The sequence below is a fragment of the Saccopteryx leptura genome, chromosome 2 (genome assembly GCF_036850995.1).
Source record: "Saccopteryx leptura isolate mSacLep1 chromosome 2, mSacLep1_pri_phased_curated, whole genome shotgun sequence".
NCBI lineage: Eukaryota > Metazoa > Chordata > Mammalia > Chiroptera > Emballonuridae > Saccopteryx > Saccopteryx leptura.
This window is the reverse complement of record NC_089504.1, coordinates 250,385,971-250,395,884: the sequence shown is the minus strand read 5'-3', so window position 1 is coordinate 250,395,884 and position 9,914 is coordinate 250,385,971. Positions and strand designations below refer to the sequence as shown.

The 9,914-nt window shown below is 53.9% G+C and overlaps 1 protein-coding gene across 1 annotated transcript; it reads right to left on the bottom strand.

The window, feature by feature from the left end:
* Nucleotides 1–1,533: 1,533 nt before the first annotated feature.
* FZD10 (frizzled class receptor 10) lies at nucleotides 1,534–4,544 on the bottom strand. Its single transcript, XM_066371189.1, has one exon. It carries the CDS (start codon nucleotides 4,269–4,271, stop codon nucleotides 2,007–2,009), a length of 2,265 nt encoding a protein of 754 aa, XP_066227286.1. The 5' UTR covers nucleotides 4,272–4,544; the 3' UTR covers nucleotides 1,534–2,006.
* Nucleotides 4,545–9,914: the final 5,370 nt, after the last annotated feature.

The following is a 9,914-nucleotide window of genomic DNA, read 5'->3' as shown; positions in this document are numbered from 1 at the left end:
AGCTACCTGAAGGGCAAACCCGGGAGAAGCGAGTGATATGAAGCACTGGGCTGGTTAACTTCTCGATGAGCGTGGACACCTGAGTCCACCCAGACCCATCGTCTGTGTTGTAAACGTGTCCCTGGCTTGGGGTCACTGCAGAGTCAGCGTGCTTTGGACTGACCCTCTGTCCAGGTGCAGTTTGACCTTGGAGAGTCACCTGAATAGGACTCATTCTAATTTTTTTTTCTTTTCTGGGGCATGTGGTTTTGTTAGTGGTGGGGCACCTCAGGTTCCCGTGTCCATTTGTTCTGAAAAAAAAAAAAAAAAAAAAGATTTCGGTCCATTTTCTAGGAAATGGCTAGGAAAGTTTTTGAAGATCTTTTCTTTTTTTCTTTACTGTTATTATTTTTAAAATTTAGAAATGAAATTGAATGGGGGTGGCATTGATTCACAAGAGTACACAGGTTTTTGGGTGAACAACTCCACAGCTCATTCTCTTCACTGGCTGGCCCTCCAAATCCTCCCCCACCCTGCAGAGATGAGCAGAATGTAGCCCCAAACCAGGCCCTCCCTCCCAGCTGCCCAGAGCCACAGAGCCCAGCTACCAGCCTGGCCCATGTCCTGCATGCAACTCCTCTGAAACTCGAAATGAAATGATCCTGCCCGGCCCCCGCCCGCCCAGGACTGCCCATCTGCCCGGTCAGTCACAATCTCTACATGCAGGCCACAGTCAGGAAGCAGATGCCAGGGAAGTGGACGGGGGGAGAAAGTGTCCTCTCTTCTCCCTCCACGCACCAGGGGCCAGCACCAAACTGAAGAACACAGTTTATTCTGGATGAAATAGTGGAACAGGCAAGATACCGAGGACACAAACGCACAAGCAGGCCTGCTCCCTCCCGCGGTGGCGGTGGGGGTGGCTAAACTTGCTGTTAGGCCGGGGCTTCTTGATCTATTCATGGAATCATTTGTTTAACAATAGAAAGAGTCAATAAGCCCTTGGGGGACTTTTTGAATGATCCCGCTCCCCTCCCCTCTTCCCCTCCTCCCCCCCCCTTCCACAAATCAGTGCAAACCAGCTAACAGGGGCTTGGTTTCCATTAAAAAAGCCACAAAATGTTAACACGGAGGGGTTTTGGAGGAGGGCCGGGCCACTCGTTCTTTTGTTAGAAGGTTCCTTTTGTTGTCTTTATAAAGACAGCGAACTTACTTGTTTCTTTCTTTTTTTTTTTATTTTCATGGAAAGAGGGGGTAAAAAAAAAAATGTATATTGCACACGTTGGCCTATGACAAACGTGAGGTTTTGGTGGAAGTTTCTGTCCCGGGGAAAGAGCGTTTGGGAAGGCTCGGGGCCGGAGTCCAGCTACTGGGAGGCCAAACCCACCCGAGTGTGCTGGGCTGTCAAGCTCCTGCTCTCTCCTCCCGTCTGCTCAGGAGTCCCTGTCCCTCGGGCAGTCTTAATGAGGGTGGGCCCCCAGGGGGTGGCTCATGCTGCGGAGGGATCTTCAAGCCTGATTCATTCCGTTTCTCTCCCTTCTCTTCTATCTCTGCAACCCAGCAGAGGCCCTTTAATTTGCAAACAAGTTATCTCTTCTCTGATTTGTAAATGGCTCGCAAAGCCAACTCAAACACACACACACAGATGTATATTGACCGAAACTTCTAAACAAAAGTTTTCTTCCCGTGTGGTGGAGTGGGGTGGGAGGAGGGGCTGGCAGAGGGGGCACGCCGAATCAACTACTTTACCACAAATTAGTTACACAAGAGGCTACTTAAGCAGGGGCTAGCTCTCCTTCTCTGGATATCAAAACAAACACAACAACAACCTTTCCTGGAGCACTTTATACTTATTCAGCGTATTAGGGCATCTTGCATTTCAAGGGTAAAAACTTTTTTAAAAATTTTTTTTTAGCTTTATTTAAAAAAACAAAACAAAACAACAACAAAAAAACAACAACCAACCAACCAAGAAAAGCACCACATTCTGGCTGTGCGAGCTCTCCACCCCCCAACCCTTCCCAGCTGGTTCACACACAGGTGGGCGGCTGGGCAGGGATTTCATATTTCCCCAGGTACGTTTTGGGGGGGTGCTGAGCTTTTTTGTAAATCCCACTGTGGGTGATGACGCTAGCTGGTTTCCTCCGGTTCTTCTTTTTGAACCGGCGGCTGCAGACTGTGCGCCAGGACTGCAGCGTCTTGGCCGTCCAGATCCAGACGCCGCTGGTGATGCCCACCACCAGCAGCATGAAAATCTTCACCAGGAAGATCTCCACGGCCGGGATGGACGCGGCCATCAGGCAGTCCAGGCTCTTGGTCTGGTTGTTAACCCGGCACTTGCGCTGCGCGGCCAGCAGTTTCCAGTACTCCATGTTAAGGCGTTCGTAAAAGTAACAGGCGATCACACAGGTGGCCGGCACGGTGTACAGCACGGAAAACACCCCGATCCTCACCATCAGCTTCTCCAGTTTGTCCGTGTTCTCCCCACCCGTCTTCATCACCCTGCGGATGTGGAAAAGAGCCACGAAGCCCGAGAGGATGAAGGAAGTGCCAAGGATGAGGTAACAGGCCAAGGGGATGAGGACGAAGCCCGTGAGCGCGTTCACGTCCATGCTGCCCACGTAGCAGACACCGGTGAGCTCGTCCCCCGCCACCCGGCGCATTACCAGGATGAGGATGGTCTTCACGGCCGGGATGGCCCAGGCCGCCAGGTGAAAGTAGCTACTGTTGGCCTCAATGGCCTCGTGGCCCCACTTCTTGCCAGCGGCCAGGAACCAGGTGAGCGTGAGGATCACCCACCAGAGCGAGCTGGCCATGCCGAAGTAGTAGAGGACCAGAAAGACCAGGGTGCAGCCCGTGCTCTCCAGCCCCTCCTGGATGACATAGAGCTGCCCGCTGTCCCGGTCGCAGGCGATGCTCTCCGCGCCCGCGAAGAGGCGGATGATGTAACCCAACGAGGACACGCAGTAGCACATGGAGAGGAAAATGATGGGGCGCTCCGGGTAGCGAAAGCGGTCGGGGTCGATGAGGAAGGTGAGCACCGTGAAGGCGCTGGAGAAGAAGCAGAGAACGGACCACACGGCCAGCCAGACCACAGCGAAGCGCTTGTCGTCACGGCTCCAGTACACGTCCACGCCCGGCGTGCAGAGTGGTGCGCACGACGCGCTCTTCTCCACGTGGTGGAACTTGCCTGGGTTGGCGCAGCCGGCGCGCCCTGGGCCCCCATCCTTCAGCGAGTGCTCCTGCGCGCCCGCGGGCCTCTGCGGCCGGAAGAGCGGCGGGAACAGGCCAGAGCCGCGGGCTGGTTCGTCGGAGCCGTTGTTGGGCGCTTCCATGCACAGGTAATTGGGGTCGTTTTTGTTGGGGAGTTTGCTGCAATCCAGCGAGTCGGGCCACTTGAAGTTGAACTGCTCCATGATCGGCGAGCACTTGAGCCGGGCCTGCTCGCACATGACCCGGCAGGCGGGGATAGGGGTGGAGACCTGCTCGGTGCACATGGGCGCGTACAGCGAGCACAGGAAGAAGCGGAGGTGGCCGTGGCACCCGTACTCCACCAGCGGCGCGAACTCGTGCAGCTGGATGGCGGCCTCGCGCTGGTTCTCGTGGCCCATCAGGTTGGGCATGCGGGTCATGTTGTAGCCGATGTCCTTGCACATCGGGATCTCGATAGGCTGGCACTTGCCGTCTCCCGGGCGCTCCATGTCCATGGAGCTGATGGCGGCGCACGACCCCATCACCTGCAGGACCAGCCACAGGCGGGGACCCGGGCACTGCATGGTGGCGTCGGAGGCGCCCTCGCGGGGAGGTCTGCTCCCCTCAGAGCCGCCGCTCCCGGGCTCGGGCTGCTGGCCCCGGCTCCGCGTCCCGGCCCGGGCCCCCGCCCATGCCCGCCCAGCCTGGCCCTGCTCCCCGCGCCCGGCCTCAGCCGAGGTGGGGCCGAGGAGCAGAGGAGCAAAGTTGGCGAACAATACCGGGAGGCGAGGGGAGCCCCGGAGCCCTCGGCGCGGCGGCCGGCGCGCACTGCGAGTCTCTGCCGGCAAACTTTGGCCTCTTCTGGGGGCGCCCGGGTGGCACGTCCGGAGCGGGCGGGCGGCGCGGGCGCTCGGTGGCCGGGCCAGCGCGCCGTGGCTTCTCCCCACCCCACCCCCGCGCCGGCCTCGGCCCGGCCCAACCGCAGCTGTTTCGAGGTTTGCGTCCGGGGGTGAGAAGACGAGTAAAAAGGCAAAAGGGAAAAAGCTGAGCGGTGACAGGCCCCGCCCCCGGGCGCACGCCCCGCCTCCGCCGCTGCTTTGCATGAAAAAGCGGGGCGGCGGGGCCGCCTGCTCTCGCGTCCCGCCGCGGGCTCCCGGCCCCGCGGGGCACGGCGCTGTCCCTCCTGCGCCGCCACTCGGCCCGGACTCCCCGCCTGGCGCCTCCGTATGTCCGGCCCGCTGCTCCTTCGCCCTGTCTCCGCCGGCCTCCAACTTTGCTCTCGCCGCCTTCCGCCCGCGCCCCCTTTCCGGGGAACCCCTCAGGATTGTCCCCGACACCCTGTGCCTCTCGCCGCCTCCTGACTGCGCCCCCTTTCCTGGCGAACCCCAAGGGCGCCGAGGTCATTGGAAGTTCGGAGACTGGCTGGAGAAGGGGGTGGGGTGCCCTCAGCAGGGCGCTGGGGGCGCATCTTCCCTGGTTTTTATGGTGGGTCCCGGGCAGAGGGCGCTTTCAAAGCGAGGTGGGATTTGCGTTTTATAGCCTTGGCCATAAAGTGGCCCTTTAGCTTGTAAACCTGCTCGCACCGTCCTGAGGCTGGAAGTCGCCAGGCCTGCGCTCGGGGCTCCGGCTCCGGGGAGGGCCTTCCTTTGAAATTTCAAAGAGAAGAGCGAAGGGCCGGGGGGAGGGGCTCTGGGAATCCAGATTTTAGGGCCGCTCTAGCGAGGTCTCGGCCAAGAAGGCAGGAAGGGGGAGGGGCAGGACGCCTCCTGGGACTCTTACTGCTCCCCCCTTCCATCCCTGGGAAGTGGGGGCTTGGCTTGTATAATGGTGACTCCCGCCCCCATCAAAGTCGCGGAGTTGAGGGGCCTCGCGCCAGGCAGGGCTGGTGATTTCTTCTAGGCGGCTGAGTTTATTTATTATAGGAAGTCATTCGTTCGTCGGGTATTTATATTATTTGGCGAGTGATTTGCCGGGCCTGCGCCCTTCTTGGCTACAGACTCGTAAGGTGATGCGCAGTTGAGGGTAAGAAGTGGAAGGACGTTGGGTCAACTGCTCCCCGAGGTCCCCAATTCCCTGGGGAGGGGCCCACGACACTCAGTTTTCATAGAAAGTGGAGCGAGCTTCCTAGACTAAGACCCTTAGTTCACCCCCTCCCCTCGGCTTGGGGCCAGTTTGTGATAAAATCACTTAGGACACCACACCGCCCCCCCCCTCCCGCCTCTTTCCAGTGCACAGGGCGTGTGCGCAGGGGGCTGCGCACACCCAGGGCTTGCCTGCAAAGAATGTTGCCAAGCGCTTCACCTTCCTTCGCGTATTAACCCTTAAATAAACAGTACCCCTGGGAGGTGGCCTCCTCTCTTCTCTCAGACGCCCTTTGAGGCCAGGATCTATTTAATTTCTTCTGAAACTCCCTGGGTCTCAGCTGTAGGAGCAGTTGAAGGGCTTTACCAGGTGGGAGGTGAGGTCAGAGCAGCGGCCTGGTTTTTCCCTCCTTCCATCCTCAGATAACACTGGAGAGGGGTGCAGGGCTTTCGGACACCCCCTAGAGTCAGTGCTGGCCCTGAGTGCGAGATTCTGTGGATTCTGCCAGGTGTCTCCAGGAAGCTGCAGGGGGAGCAGAAGCTCCTGCTTGGCACTCTTCCTCCTCTGGGGAGCTTCTGTCAGTTGTGGCAGAAGTGGGCCACTTCCTCTGAGAAGGTTGTTTTGAGTATTGGCTTTTATTTCAAACAAGTCATAGGATTTTACATCTTTAAGAAACTCGGGAGACCTCACATATCTACTCCTTCACCCTTCCTTCAGTCCATCCATCCATCCACCCACCCACCTACCCACCCACACATCCACCCAGCCAGCCAGCCAGGCAGCCATCCACCTATCCACCCATCCATCATCCATTTATCTAGCCATCCATCCATCCATCCATCCATCTCTCATTCATTCATCATCCATCTATCCATCCATCCATCATTTATCCATTCATCATGTATCCATCCATCATCTATCCTTCCTCCCTCCCTTCCTTCCTTCCTTCCATCCATCCATCCATCCATCCATCCATCCATCCATCCAGCAAACACTGAGAAGACTGAGGTTGGGTACATGCCGAGGGTCCTAGAACTAATATAAGCAGGTTGGCCATTGGGCCTGAATCATTCATTGTCCCTGGATGCCGGATGTTGGTAGGACATGTTGCGGGAAGCTGGAGTAAGTTGGAGTGAAGAGAAAGATGGAAAAGATATACTCACAAAGTCAGAACAACCCTCGTCTGCTGAGCTATTACTTCTGGAGTGAAAAAAACCACAAAGCTTTCTCAACGCAGCTGCCGTTTTCCTTATGATAATCATTGGCTTTTCCTGCTGGTCAGTTTGTTTCAGTGTAGTGAGTTACTTTCAGACTTTAAGTTAAATAAGACTCGGTGGACATCATCAGTTGGCTGTCCTAGAATGTCCCTTGCCAAGATCCTTCACTGGGCATGGTACCCCCCCCCCCCCCCCCCGCCCCTGCTTCTGCCACGACTTTTCCTTTTTTTTTTTCCATAAACCATTGGGAAAAAATCATTGTGCAAGAGTTGCAGGGAGACTGCCAGACACCAGGAGCAGGGTGTACACGCCCCGAGCAGCGCCTCCTAATTGATCTTTTATGTCTTGTTTTAATTCAGTCGTGTTCAGACCCATTATTTTTAGCTTTCACCACTTTACATGGCTTTCTTCTCTCGTTTTTGTTTTTTTTTTTTTTTTTTTTTAATTTTTAAAAAAAGAACATCAGCAGAAGTGCTGCTCTCCAGGCCCAACCGAGACAGGGGAAACCGACAAATAGACATTATTCTCGGGGAAAAAAAAGAAAAAGAAAAAGAGGGCTCTCTGAGAAATCAGCCGGTGCCAGATAGCTCTGTAACTAATAAATGAAAGGGGCCGTTTGATGGCTCCAGCTGAAAAGATATTTTTATTTTATTTTATTTTCCTGTGTGTGTGTGTGTATATGCGCTGGGGCTGGGGGTGGGGTGGAGATGTGTGATTCTGAGGAGAGGGCCGGGTCCCCTGCTGCTCTCTGGGGCTGCCAACCGGCCCCCCTCTGGCAAATGTTATGGAGAATTGGGAGGAATTTTATGGCTGTCTTTCCCCCTCAGCCCTTTTTTCTTTTGTCTTCTTTGAAGAATGACTTTAGACATTTTATTTACATATTTAACCACGGATGAAAGAGGCCAGGGAAAGCATTTGGGGGCTGTCGTGGGAATAGTGATATGTTTAAATTAATGGAAATCTTATTAGGCCTCTAAAATTCCAAGCAAAGGTTTTTAATGAAACTTTATAATTAAACATGATTTCAAATCACATGCAGGGACAAGGGATATTTCTTTTCTTCCTTTCTACTTTTTTTTTTTTACAAACCCCCATCATCTAAAAAAATATGTCTATGTCTATATCTATACATACCTTGGAAAATTTGACTCTTGATCATTTGCTACATCCAAGTTCTCGGGCTCTTTCTCTCAGGAAAGGATAAGGTTTTTGAAAGAGCACTTTTCAGGGAAGAGTTTGAACGAGAAGTAAATATTCTCTCCTTCAAGTAGGCAGAAGGAGAGGCAGAGTCTCATTCCATTTCGGGCAAAGTCAGAAGTATGAAAATAACGTTTATAGGGGTGTTGCCGAGAGTCAAAGTTGTGGCTGTGCCTGTGATGTTATAGTCAATGGCAACTATAAGCCCTCTCCAGGTTTTGTTTTATTACCTGTAATGAGATTAGAGAAAGCCCGTGTAATCTCTCTAAAATAAAAATAAAAATAGAGAAAGTACATACTGACAGTTTCAGCCACAGAAGGAAATGAAACCTTTCGAGTTAGCACCGTACAAGCTCACGGGAAGAGCGAATGTGGGCATTATCAGGGAACCCTCGTTAAAAAGACCCAGGGATCGTGTTGGTCAAGTGGAAGATAAAAAAAAAAGGGGGGGGGGTTCAGGTTACAATGTCGGCGCTTTTCCAGCAGCGCCCCCTTTGGATGGTCTCTGGGCCGTCCAGGGAGGCGAGGATTGTGTTTCTCCTTTTATCTTCCTATGTTTCGTCAAGGACATCCCCCAATTCTCCAGTTCTCCTGCCGGGTAGGAATGAAATGTGATCTGCTTCCTAGGAGGCACAGGGAGGGGTCTCTGGTGAGAACAGGCACTCGTTCTCCTGACCTCATCTTGTGTTAACGTTTCTGCAGAAACTTATTATCAGATTTAAAAAAGAAAGAAAGAAAAAAAAACAAGCATGGAAAATTCTATTTTCTGACGAAGGAGGCATGCTCATCGTGCCCCCCCACCCCACCCCCACCCCACATTTTTCTCTAAGGGAAACACTTCCAGCCCTGTGATGAGCGTGATGCTCTCTAAAGAAAGTGCACGGGAGGAGCCCCCTGCCCCGGACCCGGTGCAAGTTGCAGCAAATACGTCAGATATAGAAACTTTTAATTGCACCTAAAAAAGACGTTGGTTGGAGGGAGCAGCGCACTGAGGGGCAAACAAACAAACACACAAAGCCACCTTTCCCCCCCAGCCCCCCATCATGAAATGGATGGCTAGAGGGGGCTGGCCCCTCCAACACAATTTAGGCTGCTCTTTTAAGGCCTCCTTCCCTTGGAATGGGGTTTGAAATATGACCAAAGGTTCCACGGGGTGCCTTCGTGTGAATTGCAAATCAGAGCTCGTCTCTAATCTCCCTTTCAAGCCTGGCTTTGGATCAGTGGTGGAGACGGGGCTCCCCACTGCTTCTGGCGCAGGGGGGACCATTGAAGGGGGCAGCTTCTGTCCTCTATTCCCACACTCCCCCCCCCCCCAAAAAAAAACAACACGGCAGACAGACACCCTCCAACTAAATTAGATTAAACTCCTCCACAGTGCATTAGCCTTTTCACTGCCCGGCTCCATTCTTCAGAGCCTCCTCATTTAAAGATACAGTGTTTCTTTTTCTTTTCATCTTAACCCACAATGGCAACAACAACAAACAGACAAAAAAAAAAAAAAAAAGAGAGAGAGAGAGAGAGGGGAAGGGGGTTGAGACAAGGCACGCCCAGCCAGAGATATAAGTGCTTCCCAAATTACAGGGACGTTATCTGCTTAAAATATAGGAAGGGTTAGCGCAGGTCTGGTCTGATCCACAAACGTGTTGACCCTTAACCTGTGGCAAAGCTGGCCCCTAGGAAAGGCCCTTCGACCTGGGATTCTGTGTTGGGCTGTTTCCCGAAGGATGGTGTGTGTGGTGTGTGTGTGTGTGTGTGTGTGTGTGTGTACATACATGGAATTCCAGAATGGGACAGAAGTGTGTGTGTCTGTGTGTGCGCGCACATTGATATTCCAAACATGTCCGAGGAACAATCTATCGGAAATGAGGTCACCCGATGTGAGATCAAACTTTGTTTTTCGATGGAATTGCTTTGCGTCTTTGTCCCCCTCCCGTGGTGACTGTGTGGTCTCCACTGATTTAATTACTCACCTTCCCATGTGTTTTCCCTCTGAGTTGTCCCTCCCCCCACCCACCAGCCCGGGGACCCTTTCATTGCCTGTGTCCCTAGGACACAGGCCACGGGGAGGCTCAGAAAGAGGTCACCCCTCCCCCTCCCACACCCCCCGTACCCCCAACATGGGCAGCAGCCCCGCACAGGTGAGGGAGGGCCGGCTAACGAGGGGCAGAGTGGAGGACACCCACCACCTTCTCCTGCCTTAGCAGGACAGAGCTGTGCTCCCCCTTGTGACCTCATTATGTTGGCTGAGCC

What these genes read in the sequence shown, in the direction of transcription:
- FZD10 (XM_066371189.1), bottom strand. Translation starts at nt 4,271, where the DNA reads ATGCAAAGCAGCGGCGGAGGCGGGGCGTGCGCCCGGGGGCGGGGCCTG.